Source organism: Macadamia integrifolia, chromosome 13 (assembly GCF_013358625.1).
Source record: "Macadamia integrifolia cultivar HAES 741 chromosome 13, SCU_Mint_v3, whole genome shotgun sequence".
NCBI lineage: Eukaryota > Viridiplantae > Streptophyta > Magnoliopsida > Proteales > Proteaceae > Macadamia > Macadamia integrifolia.
In genome coordinates, this window is record NC_056569.1 from 24,633,354 (window position 1) to 24,658,298 (window position 24,945).

Here is a 24,945-nt window from a genome sequence, read left to right on the forward strand (position 1 = left end):
AAGCAATGACACATATCCTACATGAGTGCTAACGCCTTTCAGCGGGCCATCATCTTGAACTCAAGAAGCTACCCTTTCAATGCACTGATCTCGACAAACAGCTCCTCAACCTTAATAAATCCATCGAATTCCTTGACATTGTTAAGGTAGATTCCGATCACATGGCTCGCTAACATCTACTCCCTCTAATATACAAGGACTTTGATTGCTTTAATACTTAAATTAGTGTTTGAGCATGTTGTGGAGCTTATTAAGCAGAAGCCATGTGAAGAAGAACATAGTTGATTTCATTCGTTGCTTGATAAACCTGTTCAAAGACATTGTTGTGGTTGTGAATAAAATGATGGGATCCTTCGAAATTTTTTTGACCAGCTCTCGATTGAAGTTGGACTATGTAACCGCCAATTACCCCCTGGGCGGAGGACTCTATGATGTCTAAGTTAGATCTCTTTTGCATTTTTGTCAAGTGGTTCACTTTTGGTAGGAGATCTCTTGAGAGAATCCTATAAGGTAAATGTTACCTAATTCAGGTAGAATTCGTATATGGGTAGATCTATGGGTGAAACAGGGCCGGGTTGGGGTGGGTTTCTTAAAACCCTAACCCAACCCTAGGTCCTCAAAATTCAACCCAGGCCCAACCCAACCCTATCGGGTTCATGTTTAGGCCCAACCCCACTAGGTTCATACCAACCCAACCTGACCCTAATTGACCATATCAGGGCCGGGTTTAGTCGGTTTGGGTCAGGTTGGGCTGGGTTGGGTTGACCTTGGCTTCTATAGTGGTTGGATTAATCTTGATTGACATGTTTTTTCCATTCATGTCTCATATATTAAAAATTATAGAAAAATAAAATACCTTTTGGAGCCCTACTTTCTATTATAAAGATGCAAGGTTAAATTTCGGGCCGGGTTGGCTCGGGTTGGGCCAGGTTGAGGCCTCAACTCTAACCCAACCCAACCCAACCCTAAATTAGGGTTGGGGTTTTTCAACCCTAACCCGCCCTCAAGGTCAAAAAACTTGGCCCAAATCCTGTTCAAGCTCAGGGTGGGTTCGGGTTGTCAGGGCCAAACTTTCACCCCTAGGTAGATATCTTGGAGAGAGAGCTTTTGTGTGCCCAAGTGATAAGATTTGCGAAATGGTGGTCCTCGATTATCAAGATCATCCCAATAAGTAAAGGATCAGGTTAGTCGTCCATCCCTTTTTCAGGTCGGGCCCTCGGATTTAATGATTCCTACGAGCGGATTTATTCTTTTAACTATTCGATTTGATCATTTGAGTTGATAAAGGTAATAAAGATAATAACGAATAAAAAAGAATTAACGGTTTGAACCTGAAGAAGTGATTCTATATGGTTAGCGTTATGCCTTATGAGCACAAGTTGATCCACATGGGGTGGGTGACCAGATAGGTCTGTCCATTAGAGGGCGACCTGAATGCTCAGTCCTCCGGTGGTGGGATGTTGGAGTAGAGCAAGACGAGTTGTGCAGAGAATGGAGCAATCATTTTCTGCCTCCCCGCACCTGTGCGGTGAGGGTTTAGATGACAATAAAAAAACATAATTCCAAATGAATTTTAATTATGATTTAGGCTGTGTTTGGTAGTCATTCAGTTCCAGAAACGACGTTTCGTGTCAAAAACAAAATTTTCAGTTTATGTGTTAAAATGCCAATTTAAAACCAAAAAATGGTGTTTGGTGAACCTGTTTCAGGAACGATTACCCTAGTTATTCACTCTTTTGTGTTTGGAATGAAATCGAAATGATAGAACAAGGTTTTGTCATTTTTTTTTTGTTCCCAAAAAACCGAAAAACACCAAGTTGACTCCAAACGCTTTATTCCATTTTTCATTTCCATAAAATAGAAAAATGTCAAAAATGTTTTTTCTGGATGACTACCAAACACAGCCTTAGACTCAGATGCTTAAAATTAAAACTTGGCCAATACAATCTTAGTCCTTATATATCTATGATAACGAGTGATTATTCATTGATAGTTTTGGAGGATACAAATTATTTTCATAATCTAAATGGACAAATAAACCTTTATAATTATTATTGATTCGTGATAGTAACCAACTACATAACCCATCATATGTCATCCCCCAACATCGAAAATCAAGTTCAAGAATGGCAACAACAATGCTTCTCTGGATTTGCATATAAGGGAATGCAACTCCCAGAAGCTAGTCCTTTCGAAACACAATCAACTTTGCACTCGTTGTCTCCATATGAGGGATCACTCGCCTTATAACATTAAGGATACAGTTCTGGGTTTACACCTCCAACTAATCAATACAAAAACATAAAACACAATTAAAACAATAGTAGGAAGAATTATTCAAACCCTACTCTAATAATAATATATAAAAGTGAAGGATGTTATTCCTACTAATAACAATAGATAAGATCTTGCCATACAGTCATTAAATCACAAAATTAAACTATAAGGGTCGACGCATACCGTTCACCATCGACTGTGAAGAATTTACTGCCATTATATTCTTCCTGTAGCTTTATCTCTGCAATCCCAATCACGAACACAATGGATCTTCTAGGTTTCTCCCACTAGCTCCCTTAATGCTCTCTTGGTGATGGAACCAATAATGAGATTGACGTTAGAGTAGGAGGAGGACCTAGAGTCCTATTATGTAAAGTTTTGCACCCTCCCATCAAGGTGTGCAAATAGGGTAGGACTCTTTTCCCTAATTTGACGAGGAGTGGGTTTCCTATTTGGAATCCAATTCTATGAGATTAGTATCGGTTAATAACCTAATTGGTATATGAGACAATAATAGAGAATATTCTTATAATCTCCCACTTGATCCATATGACCACATAATTATAATCTCAAACATAATTTGGATTCTAACATCATACTGCAGTATTTGAAAGTAAACCCATCAACTTTATGTCATCACAATCAAAGTACCATATTTGAACAAAACTACTAATGTGGATCATGGTAGTTATACATCATATAACGACATACTCCCTTCCATAGTCACAATACTAATAACTTCATCCAAACAGGTGCAAAAGTAGGGAATAGACTAGAAAAGTCTATAAGTAAATGGTCCAACATAATATCTCACATATATTAAATAAAATGTGTACACACGATAATAAAGTGAGAAATATTCAGAAACAACAAATATCATGATCATTTAAATAAATAAGTAAAAATGACTAATATAATATGACCATTACATCAAACTTTACATAAACCCATGTCCATTACAAGATCTGTAAAGTGTTTAAGCGCTAATGCCTTGGTCATAGGATCAGCAATCATCAGACTTGTATTGATGTGTGTAATATACACTTCTTGGTTCTGAACTGATTCGTTCACAAAATTGTATTTTACTCCAATATGCTTTGCTCTACTTGAATGCTTATCATTCTTGGAGTAATATACGGTAGCAACATTGTCACAATACATTCTCAGCGGCTTTGAAATGGTGTCGACAACTCGAAGTCCTGAGATAAAGTTTCGTAATCAAATTGCCATAGATGTGGCCTCAAAGTATGCCACAAACTCTGCTTCCATAGTAGAAGTAGAGACACAAGTCTGTTTTTTGGACTTCCAAGAAATCGCCCCACCAGCAAGTAGAAAGATGTATCCTGATGTAGATTTCCTACTGTCTAGGCATCCTGCATAATCAGAATTTGAATATCCGATCACTTCTAATCGAACAGATGCTCTGTAAGTAAACATGTACTCCCTAGTCCCCTTTAAATACCTCATCACCTTGTTTACTGTAACCCAATGATCCATGCTAGGATTACTCACATATCTGCCTAACATACTAACAGCAAAACTGATGTCTGGACGAGTACAAGTCATTGCATACATAAGACTCCCCACTGCGGAAGAATAAGGAATATCCTTTATTTGTGCTCTTTCCAGATCATTCTTTGGGCATTGATTTAGACTGAACTTATCTCCTTTGATAATGGGGGAAACACCTAATTTGCAATTCATAATGCCATATCTTTCCAAAACTTTGTTAATATAGGTTTTCTGTGATAGGCTAAGTATCCGACGAAATCTATCACGAAATATCTCAATGCCGATAATGAAAGAAGCTAAACCCATGTCTTTCATTTCAAAGTTCTTAGAAAGAAAGGTCTTTGTATCACTCAACAAACTAAAATCATTACTAGAAAGTAAAATATCATCCACATATAAGATCAGAAATATAAACTTACTCCCACTAAGTTTCAGATATATACACCTATGAAAAGTGTTCTCAACAAATCCGAAAGAAACAATGATATGGTTAAATTTAATATACCACTGTCTGGAAGCTTGTTTAAGTCCTTATATGGATTTCTTAAGTTTGCACACTAGATTTTCTTTTCCTTGATCACTAAATGCCTTAGGTTGGTTCATGTAGACTTTCTCATCTAAATCTCCATTCAAGAATGCAGTTTTCACATCCATTTGGTGAAGTTCTAGATCATAATGAGCTACTAATGCCAATATGATTCTCAGAGAATTCTTCTTAGAGACATGAGAGAAGGTTTCATGGTAATCAATGCCTTCTTTCTGAGTGAATCCCTTTGCAACTAGTCTAGCTTTATGTCTCTCAATATTACCTTTCGAGTCACTTTTGGTTTTAAATATCCATTTACAACCAATTCCTTAAAGCCCGTTGGTAATAGAATGAGATTCCAGACATCATTGTCACTCATGGACTTCATCTCATCTTTCATGACATCTACCCATTTAAGAGAATCATTATCGTTTATGGCCTGTGAAAAGGTTAATGGGTCATTCTTGATTCTAATATCAAGCTCTGATTCTTGGAGATATACTATATAGTCATCAGAAATAGCAGACCTTCGAATCCTCTGAGGTCTTCCTTGAATTTCCAATTGAGAAACATTCATAGTATTATTAGTGGTAACTACATCATGGAGTGATACATCTTCAATAGTTTGTTGTTCCATAGGATCATTTTCAATAGTTACTTGTGGGACAACATCATCATGATGAATATATACATCTTCTATAGTTTGTTGTTCCACTAGATTATTATGAACAGTCACCCGTGGAACAACAATGTTATCATGATGTACATAAGTCGGTAAAGAAATTTGATGTTTTTCAAATACCACATTACGTGGTTTCTCACTCCCACTAATGTTACCATCCTCTAAGAATCTAGCAGTTCGAGTTTCCACAATTCTGATACTGTGTGTTGGTGCATAAAACTTGTAACCCTTTGACCACTGACAATAGCCAATAAAGTAACAACTTATGGTTTTAGGGTCAAGTTTTCTTTCATGTGGATTGTATAATCTAGCTTCAGCAGGACAGTCCCATACATGTAAATGTCATAAACTAGGTTTCCTTCCATTCCATAACTCGTAAGGAGTTCTAGGAATTGACTTACTAGGAACCCGGCTCAAGATATACACAGCTGTTTTTAATGCTTCGCTCCACAAGAATTCAGGCAATGAGGAGTTGCTCATCATGCTACGTACCATATCTGTGATGGTACGATTGCATCTTTCTGCAACCCCATTTTGTTCAGGTGTACCAGGAGTTGTGTATTCGGGGGTTATACCTTTCAACTTAAGAAATTGGGCAAATGGTCCTTCACTTTGCCCTACATTAGTATGTCTACCATAATATTCACCCCCTCTATCAGATCTCACAGTTTTAATATTTCTGTCTAATTTATTTTCGACTTTAGCACATAATACTTCAAAAGCATTTAAAGCATCCGATTTTTCTTTTAATAAGTATTCATAACAATATCATGAGTAATCATCAATGAAGGTGATGAAATATTTTTCACCAGTTATACAAGGATCAAAATGGCCACAAATGTCAGTGTGTATCAATTTCAGAAGTGAATTGGTCCTTTTGGCAGTAACTTTATTTGTGTTAGATTGCTTACCTTTGATGCAATCTATACAAGTGGTGAAATCAGTGAAGTCTAGATTTGACAATATTTGATGCTTCACTAACCTCTCCATTCTAGGTCTAGAAATATGACCTAAACGTTTATGCCATAGGGATGAGGAATCATCATTGTTGGATTTACGCTTTGATCCAACATTCACATGCAGTGTAAGAATGGATTTAGAAAAATTAGAATCCAAATTAAGTTTATAAAGACCATCACATAAATATCCAGTGCAAACTAGATTGGTGTCTTTAAAAACGTTTACAACCTTATCATCAAAATTAAACTTAAAACCTTCACAATCAAGTCTCGATAATGAGACTAAATTTCTAGAAATAGAAGGAACATAAAGAGTATCCAAAAGGTCCAACTGGAATTCGATGTCCAAAATGAGTCTATAAGTGTCGATGGATCGAACTTCAGATTCTTGCCGATTTCCCATATAGACGACACTCTCACTTTGATTTGGTTTTCGAGTTGTAAGAAAGCCCTGCATAGAATTAAAAATATGAACAGTTGCTCCTGAATCAATCCACCAAGTATTACAAGGAACATCAACAAGATTGGTTTGAAAACCTACTAAGATAGAATCATACCCTTCTTTTCGAACCAAGTCTTGCGTTTCTGACAGTTTTTCTGAAGGTGTCCTACTTTCTTACAGAAGAAACACTTCAACTTGTCAGTTTTCTTTTCCTTGTTATCAGACTTTGGATTTGAGGCTTTCTTTGATGCATTGTTCTTTTTAAAATTTCCTCTCTTCCTTTTATTCTGGTTGGATACAAAATTGACCTCCTGGCCTCCCTCGTCATTCAATCTCCTTTCCTCTTGGACGCATATACTCTGAAGTTCATCCAGAGTCCACTTATCTTTATTTGTATTGTAGTGAATCTTGAATGCTCCAAAATGAGGAGGAAGTGAAGTCAGAATGATTTGGACAAGGAAACCTTCATTCATTTTCAATTCGAGGGGTTTTAGTTGTGCACAGATACTTACCATTTTAGAGATATGGTCCCCTATCCCATTAGTACCAGTATACTTTATTGTTACTAGTTTGGTCATCAAAGTCCCAGCCAAAGATTTATCAGTAGTAGCAAAACGATTCTCTTTATTGATTAGGTATTCCTTTGCATTTTCAGAAGTTGTTATGGAGCTTTAGATAGTCTTACTAATTGTCTTCTTGATATATAAAAGGCAAAGACAGTTGAAACCCTCCCACCAATTATGTAATGTAACCTCATCATCAGTGCTCTCATCAGTGAGAGTAGCAGGTTTCTTATTACGCAAGACATAATCATGATCTATGGCAGCAAGGTAATAAATAAGTTCTTCATGCTAGTCATTAAAGTTTGATCCATTCAGAAGTGGCACGTTATTCGAAATAGGGATAGGTGTTGAACCTATGAATAAGAGTAAATAATACATGTATATCAATCATCATGCTTTGAGTTTCAGTAATAGAATATTAAAATTCTAGAAAAGCAACCTATTGCATCATTACAATATATCCTGGGGGATCGAGATGGTAACATGCTAATGGTTCACTTTACATTAGATGGAAGACATTATTAGGGTAAAATATTTAAGTCGTCAAAATGGTCAAATAAGATGTATACTTGTGGATATTACCATTCTATTTAACTTTTAAACTATCATATATAGATCAACGGAGTCAATCAAGAATGTATACCTACGGATATTCCTATTCTATCTTGACCGTTACATAACGATCATCATAAGACCCTAAAGTTTGAAATTTAAATTGAATGTGTGATACGATTATGTTTAAGGCCAACATATATAATTATTGTGATCAAGAAAAATGTGTACCTATGGATACTCCTATTCAACTTAATCACATAATCATTAATGCCCCAAACGCATTTAAAATTGAGAATTATACACTTTCAATTTAAATTTAATATAAATTGTCATCCAAGCATCATAGGTATTCTAAAATAATGCATAAAGACATAGACAACATCTATTTCTATCTATTTCTACCATAAAAGTATTCTAAAAATATAGAAATTCAGTTGGTAATATAGAGCATTAGTAGAAATAGATGCACAATCCATGAAATATGTACAAACTTAAGTAGAGAGTACAAAGAAACCATATCTATTATGATTAGAATAAGAAATAAGGCATAAAGAGAAGATGGATTTACATAATGGGTTTATTTCATTAAATCCCATAATATGGGCTTTCATAATGGGTTTAGTTTATTAAACCCAACATATGGTTTTTTTTTTCCATAAAATGGGTACTGAACAGTACTAAATATTATTCATGAACAATACTCTCCATGTGATTCAGGAATGCATTGGCGTAACCATACATCTCTGATACCATTTGAAGGATGTTATTCCTACTAATAATAACAGATAAGATTTTGTCATACAATCATTGAATCACAAAATTAAACTATAAGGGTCGACGCATACCGTTCACCATCGACTGTGAAGAATTTACCGCTATTATATTCTTCCTGTAGCTTTATCCCTGCAATCCCAATCACGAACACAATAAATCTTCTAGGTTTCTCCCACTAGCTTCCTTAATGCTCTCTTGGTGATGGAACCAATAATGAGATTGACGCTAGAGTAGGAGGAGGACCTAGAGTCCTATTATGTAAAGTTTTGCACCCTCCCATCAAGGTATGCAAATAGGGTATGACTATTTTCTCTAATTTGACGAGGAGTGGATTTTTTATTTGGAATCCAATTCTATGAGATTAGTATCGGTCAATAACCTAATTGGTATATGGGACAATAATAGAGAATATTCTTACAAAAAGATCTTAAAAATCATCCAGATGAGGTAAGAGAATACGATATATGATATTGTCGGAAGATATCCCAGATACGACATTTAAAGAAGCCTTTGCTTTGTTAGTATTTATAATAAGGCTCTATTTGTTTTGATGTAAAATTATCGGTAAAATAAATTTTACCGTAAAACTAAATTTTCTATTGTTTATTTTTTCATTTGGAAAATTTTTATGGAGTAAAATTTTACACGACACTCCCCCTGTTCTAGCAAATGCTCTGTAAAATTTTACCTCAAATTTGTAAGAAAATGTTCCCCGTAAATGGCCAAAAACTTGAAAGTCAATCTCGATACTTCACCCAACTCACCGAGGCCCTATCTATTCAAAAAACTCAGGCCTAAACTCTCTCTGCAACTTTCAGTGACGACCATGGCCACAACAACCACTGTGGTGGGTCTTGGCAATGGCCGTTGTTTCGGCCTTGAATGCTTTGACGAGTGCTTTATCACTTTTGAAGACTTGATCAGGTCCTTGTTCTCGACGTCCAAAGAGAGGTTAATAATCGTATCCACACCATACTCTTGAATCTGGGAGTCCTGCAAGGATAAGAGAGACCTAAGTGGTTTGATGGCACCGACTAGAGCCATATTGAGGTGATTTTCCTCTTTGTTCTTGGCGAGAAGTCTTAAGTCCATAGCGAATCGCCTCTACAAGTCGATTGAGCATGATTTGAGTTTGGAGATGAGCTGGTGGATCTCTACAAGTCACTGAGGCAATGTAGTGTAGTGGATTTTGAAACTGTGGTAGTTGATTTTTGTCTCCTTAGTTTCCCCTTCTTTTTCTAAAACCCTAGATTTAGTTTGGTCTTATCTTTTGTTTCCTTGCTTTCATCCAATTCATTCACTTGAAGAGTTTCAGATAAGATGCAGCATCGTTTTTATTTTGATTCACTGGGTTCTTCTGTTATGAACTTAATTTCTATTAATTTGTGAGTTACTTTGATGGGAGCCAACATAGCCATTCTGTTAATCTATATTTTTAATGGCATTGAAGGAAAGAGATGAGCAGTATCCACATTATGTGAATTAGCTTCTTCTCACTCAAGAAGAAATCAGTGGCATGGACCATATCACCTTCTCTTCATTTCCTTCGCACCAGAAACCGTAGTCCACTATAGGACGAAACAACATTTGTTTACTATCAAACCTTGATCTCATGGAGAGTAACTTGTAGCAGAGACTATAAAAAGCAATCTAGAAGGTTCATTGTGAGTGAATTTCAGTTTTACATTTGGTTCAATAGTAAATTGTTGTTGTGCTTATAGGTAAGCTAGTGACTAATCCTTCAACTTTGGTATCACAGCTCCTCTCATTTCCTTGCATTCAATGCTTCTGATTGTGAAAATGCTTACAATCCTCATACTTAGATACCTTGGATTGTTCAAAATTAAATTAATGACTGAAGGTATGCTGACAATTTGATTTAATTGGACCATCTTTAACATTAGAATCCATTTTAAACATAGGAGGTGCATATCGTACCATCCTAAGAGTTGGTTCTTGGCATTTAGATATCTTGTTGCCCAATCTAATATTTATTGCTTAGGTTACCTAAGTGTCATTGGTTTTTTATTAAGTCCTGGTGCTGCAGCTATGCTCCGCATTTTATTGTTTATGAAAAGACCAAGTACTTCTGCTCAAATCTTTTCTATGGTGTATGCTTTATCACTCTTCCAGGGAAGTAATTTTAGGGGCCGATGCACAATCTTTTGATCTTTTAATATGTGAGAACTGTGAAGTGGCAAAACTCAACCTACCCAAACCTTCCATTTATTGTGTCTTTGGTGGGGAGATAAATGGCCCCTGTCTCTCTTAGGTTAGATTTCTACCAATGGGCTCTACCCAGATGTGGTTTGGTCTTTGTCGCTGGACCAAACAGGTTTAAACCTTGACAGCACTATAACTCTTGGCTCTTCTTTGGAACAACTTCCATACTCCCAGTGGAATGTTAGGTGTGAGATGCCCAAACCATTAAAATTGGAAACAAAAAATATGAAAGAGAACATGGAAAGATACCCAGCTTCAGCTCCACCTTGCTAGGTATTGGAGTTCCTCTTTGTCCTCCTCCCACTTCGCGGGTTAGCATGTGGTTTTCCCCAAATTTCTCAATCAGAAAACAGAGGAACCACATGATCAGGCATGAAGCTTAGTAGCCTACCTTACTATATTCTAATGCTTTCCCAAGTCAAGTCAAGTCCGTCGCATGTATAAATTTTCTTCTTTAAGCAGTTTCAAAATCTAAACTTATAGAAAGAAACATTGTTGGAGGTGGTAATGGGTGGAAAAGGGACCTGATCTCTTGAAATTATTTTCTTCTCATGGCTTCATTTGTTAGGTTTAACATGGGTTTGTGGTATATTCCATCTCTTGTACATTGTACTGGGCATTAAGAAGGTTTTGAGGCTGCAGGTTGGTGTGCAAGAGATGGAATACATCTTGGGTTCATGGAACATGAGTATAGTTGTTTCTTCTTAGTGGTTTGGTGGTTTTCAGACTGCTGCCAAAGACTTGTAAATTTTATTCAATGTGTTGTCATGATTTCATAGTGGTTACTTCAAAGTAAATATTTAGATGGAGAGATCATCTTTTATGTCCAAAAGTAAAGGTTCTCAATAATACTATAGCAATTATGTTGAATTTGAATGAGTTTGTGAATCTCTTGCTAACAATAGTTGCATTAATATTTTTGTCTGCTATTGTAGTCACTAATATGGACTTTTTTGTATTTTTTGGTTGAAAGAATTGCTTCTCTGTCAGTCATGGTGTCCATGATTACATAAGATATTTAGTTTGAAGAGGAAGTGTACGGTGAGAGATACCTTGGAGTTTCACATTGATATTTCAAGCACTCAATCCGTATTTTGTTTGCGATGGTTAATGCATGGTTTTTGTTTCAGGTTGAACTGCATGTGGATGCCCAACGAAGACCTCAGTTCCGCTTTACTTGAGCTTCTAGGTCTTCCTTCCTTCCTGCTAATGCTAATGCCTAAGGTGGGGAGTTAGGAAGGGTTTTCTCTTAGTTTTTCTTCTATGGCTGAGTGTCTTTTGAGCGTTCTTCTGCTTTCTCTACTTATGGAAATGCCGAAAGTAGAGGGGTGGTTATCGCTTTTTATTTTCAGTTTCTTTGTCTCTGGAGTTCTTAGTTAAATGCTGCTTTGTACATTCTTCTTTTCTTTTTCCTTTTAATACAAAAGACCTTTTACCTAAAAAATGCAGGAGATATACTTCAGATAGAATTCGTTGAAGTGAATAATATCTGCTAAAATTTCAAAAATATGTTTAGAATATTGAAAATTCGTTGGATGCAGACAGGGTTTAAAGCACCAGGAAAGTTTTAGGAGGCAAATTCTTTTATTAAATGACTTTGGTTATCCATTTTGTAAACCTAGGCAGCTTTCAAGGTTTATAAAAGGATAATGAATGAGAAGGATACATGATGGCCATGGCAAAGATGAGTTGTTTTGAGTATGTCATGTCCTTTCCCATTGAGATGTAGTGATATGGGTAGATATTCTCCTTTTTTTTTTTTGTTGGAAACATCATGATGTAATTAAAAAGTCAATAGCTTCATGTTGTGCATGCTTATATTTTGAAGAATTCAATACAAGTAGCCTTACAAGGAACATGAAAAGAAATAAAAGGCCATAGTCAATGTGGGATAACAAATCACGTTGTATCAAATACCAAAGCTCTACTGTTTAATGAGCCACTCAAATTGGTCATAGCGTTTCTCTAAGAAACCTTTCTTTGACATTTGATCGTGTGTGCTTCATTTGCATATTATAAGCCTCAACAATAAAATAATGATTATGATCTTCAATAAAAGTTCACAAGGAAACACATATTCATAGTTGATTAATAAATAAGAACTTTTTTTGTTGACTTGGATCACATAAGACATATTTTGTAGGTTCCATGTTGATACATGATTTTTACAATCATTTATTATGTGTTGCCTAATTCAAATTTATAATGGCATCTTACGTAATTATATTAAATTATTTTACCATGTAAAATAAATAACAAACAAACATTGAAAAATTTTACGATGACATTTTACAGTATATTTTACCTCTTAGAAAAAAACAGTGGAAAAAAATTTCAACAAGGAAAATTTTACATGTAAATTTTTCAATGTAATATTTTACATATGAAAATTTTACATGTAGAATTTTATGCCGAAACAAATGGAGCCTAAGAGAAAAAGAGGCACATACCAATGTGTAGATTCTTGTTCACATACCACCCATGGGTCTTGAACCCCCTTCTCCTCATTAACTGCATACACATACATATAGCAAAGATCATCATATGGGTGGTGTATTTAGCCAATATACATAACCCTATTTTTTCTGAATTTGAGCCCTATTTGAATTATAGGGCTTGGACTTTTGTGCAACTATAAGGTTGCTCCATTATGACCAAGTGGCCACGGATTTCAGTCAAGAAATAGCCTCTCCACAAAGAGGGGGTAAGGTTGCATATAATATACATTATCTCCAAATCCCACAATGATGGGAGTCTCGTGTACTGACTATGGCATATTTTATATATTGAATAATCTAGATCCTCATAGAAAGAAGAGCTCACTATCGTAGCTAAATTAAACACTGCCAATCGTAATACAGATTGACCAATCCAGCCTATAATACTCTCTGATTTAGGAGAAGACTCAAAACTTGCATATATTATACTATTATTAAAAAGTATGTACTCCTGTCTTTGGTATAGACAAAAAGAACCATCAACCTCTACATAAAAAAACTTTCCAATGGACCAAAAAACCCTTCGAAATGGAAAAGAAAAAAATAATAATAATAAAAAAATGAAGTAGAAAGGGGTAACTAATTATTAAGTATTAAAAGAGGAGAAACAATTCTTAATAATTAAGAATCGTGGGCACAAAATGGGGAAGGTGGAGGCAATTGGGGATTTTATTTTAAATAAATCCCTAATAATTATGAATTAAATCTCGGGCACATAATAACACACAAAAGGTGGAGGTTAAAAAAACTGCCTAATAATTAGGAATCAGATCGTAAGAGTATTATTTGGACGTGAAGCAGAAAGGGGTAACTGATTATTAAGTATTAAAAGGGGAGAAAAAATTCTTAATAATTAAGAATCGTGGGCACAAAAAAGGGAAGGTCAAGTTAATTGGGGATTATATTTTAAATAAATCCTTAATAATTACGAATTAAATCTCGGGCACATAATAACACACAAAAGGTGGAGGTTAAAAAAAATCCCTAATAATTAGGAATCAGATCGTGAGAGTATTATTTGGAGATGGAAAAATAATAGGGAGGTTTAAAAGGAAATAAATAAATCTCTTAATGCCTTTCTTTTAGTGATACTATACTACTATTAAAAAGTACGTACTCCTTGTCTTTGGTTTACTTTTTCAAAAAGACAAAAAGAACCATCAACTTCTACATAAAAATATTTCCAATGGACTAAAAAACCAATCGAAATGGAAGAGAAAAAAAAAAAATAATAATAAAAAAAGTGGATCAGAAAGGGGTAACTAATTATTAAGTATTAAAAGAGGAGAAAAATTTTAATAATTAAGAATCGTGGGCACAAAAAGGGGAAGGTGGAGGTAATTGGGGATTTTATTTTAAATAAGTCCCTAATAATTATGAATTAAATCTTGGGCACATAATAACACACAAAAAGTGGATGTTAAAAAAAATTCCTAATAATTAGGAATCAGATCATGAGAGTATTATTTGGAGATGGAGAAATAATAGGGAGGTTTAAAAGGAAATAAATAAATCTCTTAGTGCCTTTTTTTTTAGTGAAGATTACCATCTTAAATTAAGAAGAGTAATGGGTCCCACCACCATGCCCATGTCCATGTGATTTGCATCTTATTCCATTAACCATTTTTCCGACGGTTATGAAAGCTAAATCTCTTAGTGTCTTTCTTTTAGTGAAGATGACAATCTTAAATTAAGGAGAATAATGGGTCCCACCACCATGCCCATGTCCATATGACTTGTATGTTATTCCATTAGCCATTTTTTTGATGGTAATGAAAGCCTAAATCCCTCTTGCCATGTCACCTCTTAATTACCCCTCATATCAATGGCGATCCGTTGTGTGCTTTATTTACGAAAATATTTTCCCACCACCATGCCCATGTCCATGTGACTTGTATGTTATTCCATTAGCCATTTTTTTTGACGGTAATGAAAGCCTAAATCCCTCTTGCCATGTCACCTCTTAATTACCCCTCATATCAATGGCGTTCCGTTGTGTGCTTTATTTACGAAAATATTTTATGATTACTTTTTTATCTGGAAACTAAATATTTAATTTCCATGTTAATGTTAGTAGAAAAAGTGCAAATATTCGATTTTAATTTGTCCCTTAATTTGTTATTATTATAGCCATAAACCAATCTCATCTATATCTATCTATTTTTTGTTTTCTTTAATTGTAATTACCAAAAAATTTTAAATATTAAATGCAGAAGAGGGAATCTTAAATGGAGAAAACAAAAAGTTTTGCAGATACCAGAGCTCTTTCCCTTCCTTGCAGCCCTTGACTATATATACCAAAGAGAAGACAAAAGAGCAACTACAGATTCACTAACACAACGCTTCTCAATTTCAAATTCTTCACATCAGAGAGAATCTCCATGCAATATCATACTTTACTTCTTACTTATCTATTTTTTTTTTTGGAATCTCTTTTGTATTTTTTTTTTTATGTAATTCAATTTTTGCTTTTCAATGCCTTATTGTGATTTGTAATTCTTCTCGCGCTCTGACCCTTTGATGATCTTGAATAACTACATTGCTCGATAGATGCATGAGTAAATATTTTTAAGTCCACATTATGATTTGCATGATCTCGGGTTCACTATGATTTGGAGCCATCGACCTTTTGATCCAAGAGTTTCTATTTCTAACCTTCCTTGGTATAATTATCTTAAGATCTTATTTGATGGAAGCTTTGAAAGCCTTAGGCATCTGGTTGTTGGGCCCCATTTTGATTTTAAATGGGAAATTATTATGTGTTGATATAAATTTGGTTTCTCAAGAAATGCCCATGATGCAGAAACACGAGCTCTCGAACAGGGAGTATGGAGTAATGTCGTTCGAGAGGGAATGTAAACGGAGAGGGAGAGTTAGGGGTGGGAAAGGGGGCTGGTGGCAAGGAGAGGCTGTGGTCTGAAGGAAAGGAATGGGGAGAGATGAAAAGCAAGGAAGGGGTGAAGACTGAGATAATAAACAGGGCTTCTTACTATCTCTTCGTCTTCTTCATATTCTTCTCTCCTTTTTTTTTTTTTTTATTAAATAAAGTAAAAGAAGACCAAATCCATTCCAAACACTTTTAGGGAAATTCCTAAGTCCATTTCACGGACGATGTACTCAACTACTATTTTACATATAATCTATTACAAAACTAAATATAGCGAGAAAAAAGAACATAACTGATCATTAAATCCCAAAATTTGGAAAAAGCTTGATAGTATGTTCATTAAAATAAACAGAAGTCACAGTAAGATAAAAAGAAACAAAATATGCAACTGGAGGGTCAGGTGATGCTAAATACAATAAAGTACAAAAAAATTTGAAGTTATGTGGAATCCCTTAAATGGGTAATCAACCTTTATTTTCTAATAATTTATCCCATCATTTCATAGACCTATGCTTATTATTTGGCACAATATTAGGAAAATGACAATAGTGTCTATAATGCTCTCCACATTCAAGATACGTTTGAAAATATCACTGAAATATTAATTGGCATATTACTATAGCAACAGTAAAGAACGGTGTCTTTGATGGTGAACATAGCAGGGGTCGATGTTCAGGGATTGGTTGGAAAATGGCAAATGTGTCACTATAGCCTACCTTACTCATATGAGATCCAAAGCAACATCCAATATCATCTATATCTCAGTAAAAATAAAAGTTATCTTAAGTAGGAGACTACCCCACGTGCATTGGCACGTGTATTTTTACTATATATATATATATATATATATAGAGAGAGAGAGAGAGAGAGAGAGAGAGAGAGAGAGAGAGAGAGAGAGAGAGAGCTGAGCTACTTAAGCCAGAGAATGCGAGGACAGAAATAAGAAGAAGAAAGCCAGTTGATACCCTTAGATGCCATTTTCCTCTCTACGCTCTCGATAGTCTTCTCTCTGTATACTATTTGTTATCTTCAGCAGATGGTAAGCCCTTTATATAGTTAAATATGAAGAACATAGTTCGTTGTGTAATCTTGCCTTATCCCTTTGGTAAGGATGGCAATATATATTTATAGAAATTGATTTTTCAGTATTCAGTTACAACTTACAAGCGAAGAACTCAAGCTTTAAAAACTAGCTAAAACAGATTGAGTAATTTTTACATGAATCATTAAGTACTTTCCTCCTAAATGTTCTTACTTTTCGCTCCTTATTTGGCAGAGCAGCAGAATCTCTCTCATACACAGTTTCCTACCTAGACTAATATGAGAGCGGTGAATCTTCACGTATGTGAATGCATGTGAATGTCCCTGCTCTGTGGATATGGCATTTATAAAATGAGGAGAGAGAAAAGAGATGCCATATCCACGGACAAGGAACGTTGACGTACATTCACGTACGTGAAGATTCACTGGACACAACTAATATTTTATTCCATTTTTAAAGAAACAATCTAGGGAAGCTTTTCTTTCAAAATTCTAATTAAGGTTTATTTTGAAAACCCAACTAATGGGATTCTTTAATGGTAAGTCTTAGCATGACACATCATGCCACCTCACCTACCATTTTAAATTCAATCTTATCCATTCTAATTCCCCAACTGATCCCTTTAATTGCTCTTATACAGCAAGCACATTCCTGTATAACCTTTTTGGTAGACTTATTTTAGGCATGTTTATCTCTGAAACCGATTCACTTATTTTAGGCATGTATATCTCTGTGACCGATTCTTTTTCTTATATATGTATTTGATTCCATGCAATAGAATAATTCAAACCTTTGCAGTTGCAAGTCTTTGTCTCTTTAACATGGTATCAACCTAATAGCTTTCTTGGGTATTTTTCTTCTTCCCTACGATGGCTACTGATACGCCAACGGCTCCACAACCTGCTATTCAATCAACATTGCCATATTTTCTTCACAAGTCAGATCAGCCCAACACTCCATTGGTGAGTCCTATACTTAGTGGAAGCATTGGTGTTTAAAACATAGCGAAAATATGTTCATGCAACGACACATCACGTGAGACAATAATTTTTTTTGTTAATAAGTCAAAAACACGATATCCCTTTTGGCCATATAGATAGACCACAAAAACACCAGGTGATGCACGTTTATCAAATTTGTGAAGAGATGATGTATTCTTGGCAAAGCATAAACAACCAAACACACATAGATGGGAAAGATTGGGTGTTTTCTGAAAAAGAATTTCGTAAGGGGTTTTTCTATTAAGCACATGTGTGGGAAGACGATTGATGATACAGGTAGCAATGAGGACACATTCACCCCAAAATTCCATTGGAAATTATCCTGAAGGGTAAACCGCCCCTATAGGATACTTGACACTTATATTAAGGGCGGTTTTTTCTTCGGCCACTAAAGGTACCAACAGATATATGCCTCAGTTGTGAAGGGTAAACCGCCCCTATAGGATACTTGATACTTATATTCTAAATGTGAAAATTAAACTATTGTGGCGGATCAAATAAACCGCCCCTATGGCCTACACTTTAGCAGCGAACTATAAAAAACCAACCCTAATTCCTAAGTTTTAAGAGCGTTTTTGAAAAAAATGCCTCTATTGATATACGTTTTGGGGTGGGTAAAAAAACTGCCCTAAAGCCAATTATTAGTGGAGGATAAACACCAACCGCACCCTTTATGATATGTGATGCATTATATTTCTATTTGGAAATTGATCACTATTGGGGTGGATACAAAATACTGCCCCTATTGGATAACCTTTAGTGGCCGAAAATTAATCCTCCTCTACAAGACATATGATACCTTATATTTTAATTAGAAGAATTATACTTATTGGGGCAGACACAAAATACCGCTCCAATTATATCATTTTTAGAGACTAATAAATAAAACCACCTCTATTATATCACATTTAGAGACTAATAAATAAAACCACCCCTAAATAATACCTTTTAGTGATGGATAAATAAAATAACCCTAATTAATACCCTATAGTGATGGATAAATAAAACCATCACTAAAATAGTAAAACTATATATTTAGTGGGAGAATAAAAAAACCGCCCATATTAAAGCTTTTTTTTTTTTTTTTTTGTAGTGCTAGCTGTAGTGGATAGATGGGTTGCAGTCACTGTACGGATTGTGGTGGATATATAGAGAGGGAGATAAATGGGCAAATGTGGATATTAAAAAAATCCATAATGATGAGTTAGTGTAAGGCCTAATGGAGTCTTATACCCGGTTTGTCTAATAAGATTCTATCCTTGCCTTCAATTCTCAAAGTACCATCTCCTGACGACATCTAACTGAGCTATTGCATCTCCAATATCTCTTTGAGAGTTCGGACGGCCTAAAGGTCATCACTGTTTGTTGGAACCATCATCATCCTTTTTTACGTTTTCGCCACATCTTCACTATCATGATCATAAAGATCAATTGATGTCTTTCATTTCAAATCAATTCAAATCCTAAACTTCGGGACTTGAATGATAAGACATTAAATAATTGATCAATTTTCACGTCAAGTGATAGCCAATATTATAGGATGAACGAAAATAATTGATATCTTTTTCAAGAATCCCAGAACTTTGCCATAATAAGACAAATCCTTCGTTTTCTTAATTCACGTGGATTTTCAAAACAAAAATGAGCTCAATCATGTTACGTTATTGAATAGTTTTCATTGAGACTATTCCGTCGATATATCCAACCTAACTTTTTGATACCATGATCACCCGAAAATCACTCCAGGAACTTGAAAAATCCCGAAAAACCCTAAAAATTAACAAATTCCCCATTTGAAAGGTTCCTACCACTCCACTTTTAGGCTGATCTACCCAAACCTATGCCGACCTGCCAAAGGCCATGGGCAGATCTGCCTAAGGCTTAGGCCGATCTGCCTTATCTTTTACCTTTTATTTATCAAGAGGCCGTCATTTTGAAAAACTTATAAATAGGGGTCATAAAATCAAGAAAAATTCAGAGGAAATTCTCCAAAAAAATACCTTTTGTGAGGAAATCTCAGAAAAGCCACGAAGTTCTTCACAAATCTTTGAAGCCAATCAGAATTCCCAAATTCCACCAGAAAACTGCCGAAACTCTGATTAAAAAAAAAAAAAAATCCTAAAAAAGCAGGAAAATTCCCATAAATTTTAGGAACACAAAAAAGCTTAGATTTTTTTTTTTTTTTTTGGAGAATCCCTAGAGAAGCCCAAAAAGTTTCAGATCTCTGTTGAAAGGTTGTTTCCTCTAAGAATGCGGCGTCTTCATCCCTAAATCGAGAGAATCGTCAACTACAGTTGACTTCAAGTACATGTAATTTCTTAACTCTAGCTTGCATAGAATTCATTATTTCAGCTGTTATCATAAGATATAGCATTGTATAGGCATTACTTTGTCCGCATTAGCATAAAACATAGCATGGTATAGCTGTCACGCTGTACACATCAGCATAATATATAGCATCGTACAATTGTTACACTGTCCACATCAACATGAGATATATCATTGTATAGCTGTTATGTTGCCCTGCATCATCACCTGATATAGCATGATACAACTGTTATGTTGTCTGCATTCCCATAAGTTTAAATATATTTTCTATTATTCCATGTGGACACAATAGATGTAGTTTATATCATTTCATATGGATCTAATTTCTTGTGTGTGTGCGTGTGTTTTTTTTTTTTTTAGCCAATTTCTATCATTTCATGTGGGCGGCATAGATGTAATATCTATCATTTCATATGGATGGTACATATTTACTTTCTATTATTTCATATGGGTGGTATAGATGTGCTTTTTACCATTCATGTGGATCAGTTAGATTGCTTTATTGTCGTTTCATAGATATCCATTTTCATCATGAATTTGTGCTAATAAAAATTGCATGCATATTGGTTAGGTTTGTTCAAATTCTCGGCGGGAAAGGGAGAGGGGGGGGGATATTCGAAATCCAAGCATCATGTAGAAAGACCAGAATTTTCAAGCGAGGTGAGTGCCTGATACCTTCTCAGACTCGTAACCTGACACAACTCTACATCTTTGGAACATACCAAATATAAATTCTCCACTTCTTTGGAACATACCAAATATAAATTCAAATTTGGGGTTTCAATCCCTTCACTGGATTTAAACCCCCTATTCGAGCTTGGTCTCTCAATCAATATTCAACTCCTGAATAGAATTCTTGGCACTCAAATCCTAGGTGGCGATTCCAAAATCATGATTTCTCCATCCCTCTCAATCATCAAGTAAATTTGAAGACATCTCCCTTTAAGGCCAACATAGGAGAAAAATAAACAAGAAAGATAAAAAGAAGATACTTCTAAAGAGGGGAGAGGGAATGCTCAACCCGAAAGTAGAATCGAATGAGAGGCCATGGTTGAACCACCTCCGTTCACTATTCTTACATCTTCAAATTTTGATTCTACCTTTATCGGAAAAACTAACCGATTACCCTGGCCATCGAGTGGTCATAATCGCACCCTTCAAGGCTTTGGTGATCGCATTATCACTAGCACTACCCAGATGACCTCCTTTCCACCAGTACCTAATTGGCCTCCACTTCCGCCATCTAGATACGGTGATTGCATTATCACTAACACTACCCAGATGACCTCCATGTCCACCAGTACCTAATTGGCCTCCACTTCCACCACCAGTATCTAGATGGCCTCCATACCTAGTACTACTGTCAAGACGGCCACCACCTCCACTTCTACCACCAAGATGGCCTCCATGTCTACTTTTTCTACTAACTTGAAGATCTATGGATACTTAAAGTTCATCAATGGATGAGTCCAAATCAGTAGGATGGCTCTCCTGGCCATGGTAGAGGCTTTAGTATATCTCATGGTAGGCGTCCTCGATCTCCTTTGGTGTTGGTTCATATTTATTTCCATCCTCATCTCAAAGCTTCCTATCCAACCATGAAGTGTCATCATTGACAGTGGGTCAGGCTCGTCTATACAACCATGGTAGAGATTACTGTTTTTTTATATAAATGTGGGCAAGACTCATCATACATTTCACCATGATAGCTTTTTATATATTATCTATTTAAAAAAATAGTGAGTAATTGGAATTGACCAGAGAGGATCAGATGACAATGAAATAAGGTCATCAAAGTTCCAAGGTGTGAGGACAAAGATCAGGAAATTGTGGATTTTCAGATTCCTCTCGTCCCTCCGATATGTTGGGGTCTTCAATCCCTCTCTCCATTTCTTGGGGAGCAGGCTTTTTCTTTATCTTTCCCTTCTCTTGATCCTCCCAAGGTTTATTGGCGATTCTTTATGTCCTCTGTATTCTAGATGACAAGAAGGGGGATAGTCCTAGAACTCATTGGTGACTCCCAAAGTCCTATTTGTCACTAGATTCAATGCAAAATGGTAAACTGATTACACAAATAATAAAATCTAATGAGATCATCTGTGCTTAATTGTAGAGACTATCTTAGAATGAATAATTGGAGGGAAAGATACCTAAAGGCTTTGGGCCCCCAAATAACTTTCCCAACTTAACAAGATGCTGCCTTCAATAAACTAACAAATAGAAGGGAAATTCAAGGGAATATAAGTATGGAAATAGAAGGTAGAGAAAAAGAATAAATTAATGTCAAAGTTGGAAGAAAATATATTTACCAGTAGAGGGGAAGAAATCAAGAATCCTCTTCTTCCTCCGTCAAGGCTACCACATGACAAATATTTGAACAAACAAATTTACCAAGCATACTCTTATTAAGCCTCAGTATGCAAAAACTGAATTACGACGAATAAAAATTCCTCATGAAAATAAAACTACTCTCAAAATCATCATTTCACAATGAGATGGGCCTCCTTGAGAAATGAAGGGTTGGACTTTGCCTCAGATGTTTGGCTACTGGGAAACCTCCATGGTGAGACCTGCTCTTGAATACAATTGTTTTGGCTTGACATATTTGGTAATGTTAAGGGGATTGGGACTTGCGAAACAAGGCCAAAGTCTTTAACAAACAAATTATCTTCTTTTACGGAAGAGGTTCAAGAGAATGGCCTCTCTCCTCTATAAATTTATGGAGCTTTAAATCCCTAGATAGAGCAGGTTAACATGTTTATGGATGTAGAAGCAATGACCCATATCCAACATGAGTGCTAACGCCTATCAGCAGGGCTATCATCTTGAGCTCACGAAGATAGCCTCTCAATGCAACAACCTCGACAAAAGACACTCCTTAACCTCAATAAATCCATCGAATTTCTAGACATTGTTAAGGAAGATTCCGATCACTAATGTCTACTCCACCTAATCTCTCGAACCAGGTTAGTAGTAAGAGGAGCTAGGGAGCTCGATCTTACCCAATATTGTGTCCAATCCACACTGTCTCACATCAATGCTCTTGTTGAGAGGTATAATTGCATCAAAGGAATGAAGAGATAATTGGATGTACGTGAATGTACATGGTCCATGGATATGGCATCTATTTTCTCTCTTCTCATTTAATAGATGCCATATCCATGGATTAGAGATGTTCGCGTACATTCACATACGTGAAGATTCACCGCTCTTCCCTTCATGGGGGCTTAACTTGGTATTCATAGGCCAAGAGTGAGAGTTGGAGTGGTTTGTGGAGTCTCATTTTTGTCAAGTGGTTCACTTTTGGTGGGAGATCTCTTTTAGTAGGAGATCTCTTGAGGGAGTCCTATTAAGTGTTACACCTAATTCAGGTAGAACGAATATGGTCAGATCTCTTGGAGAGACAGCTTTCATGTGCCCCAGGCCCCAAGTGATAAGATCTACGAAATGGTGGTCCTTGATTATTGGGATCATCCCAATAACCAAGTCGGTGTCAGGTTAGTCGTTCATCCCTATTTAGGTCGGGCCCTCGAATTTAATGATTCCTACGAGTGGATTTATCCTTTTAACTTTAGCTATTCGATTTGATCATTTGAGTTGATAATGGTGATAAAGATAATAACAAATAAAAAAGAATTAAACTTTAGCTATTCGATTTGATCATTTGAGTTGATATTGGTGATAAAGATAATAACAAATAAAAAAGAATTAATGGTTTAAACCTAGAGGGTCGTCTCAAGAGTGATGCTTCATGGGATCCTGCCACATGTGAGAATACAATTCGTCTGTCATTATTTGACTCATCACTATACTCCCTCCATTCTTTCGAGTTGATCCATCTAGCACTGGTGGTAGGGATGTTGGAGTAGAGCAAGATGAGTTGTGCAGAGAATATGTGGGGGCTTATAAGAATTTCTAAAACTACCCTTCAAATTGATAGGGAATGGATAATGGAGCAATCATTCTCTACCTCCTCACACTAGTGCGGTGAGGATCTAGATGGCTAGAAGCACTTGGGCACACACCCAGAGATGCTCTTAGCTGTCCAAAGCCTCACCGCACCAGTGTGGAGAGGCAAGGATTTTTTTACTGGATAAGGGGGTTCTTGTGAATTTACTTATTTAGGCCTTCTAAATTACTGACATGTCATATGACAAGGGTTACAAAAACATGGTCACAAATTCTGTTTGTCATTAACCTTCTTAGTTACAAACAGATGTGAACCCATAACAATAATAATTAAAAAGACAATAAAAAACAGACTTCCAAAAGAATTTTAAATATGATTTAGACCGTGTTTGGTAATCATTCAGTTTTATAAACGACGTTTTGTGTCAACATCATTTTAAAACAAAAAATGGTGTTTGGTGAACCTGTTTCAGGAACAATTACCTTGGTTGTTCATTTTTTTTTGTATTTGAAACGAAACCGAAATGACGGAACAAAGATTTGTCATTCCATCATTTTCCATTTCTAACAGGGTTTTTTTTCCCCCCTTTTCATTCCAAAAAAATCGAAAATACCAAGTTGACACCAAACGCTTTATTCTATTTTTTTATTCAAATAAAATGGAAAAATGTCAGAAATATATATTTTTTTTGAATGACCATCAAACGCAGCCTTAGACTCAATGCTTAAAATTAAAACTTGGCCAACACAATCTTAATCCTTATATA

At 35.7% G+C, this 24,945-nt stretch overlaps 1 protein-coding gene across 1 annotated transcript; it reads right to left on the reverse strand.

Moving 5' to 3' along the window:
• Positions 1-3,495: 3,495 nt before the first annotated feature.
• On the reverse strand, positions 3,496-4,095 carry LOC122059117 (secreted RxLR effector protein 161-like). Its single transcript, XM_042621808.1, has one exon. The coding sequence runs from the start codon at positions 4,093-4,095 to the stop codon at positions 3,496-3,498; it is 600 nt and encodes a 199-aa protein (XP_042477742.1).
• Positions 4,096-24,945: the final 20,850 nt, after the last annotated feature.

What these genes read in the sequence shown, in the direction of transcription:
- LOC122059117 (XM_042621808.1), bottom strand. Translation starts at nt 4,095, where the DNA reads ATGGGTTTAGCTTCTTTCATTATCGGCATTGAGATATTTCGTGATAGA.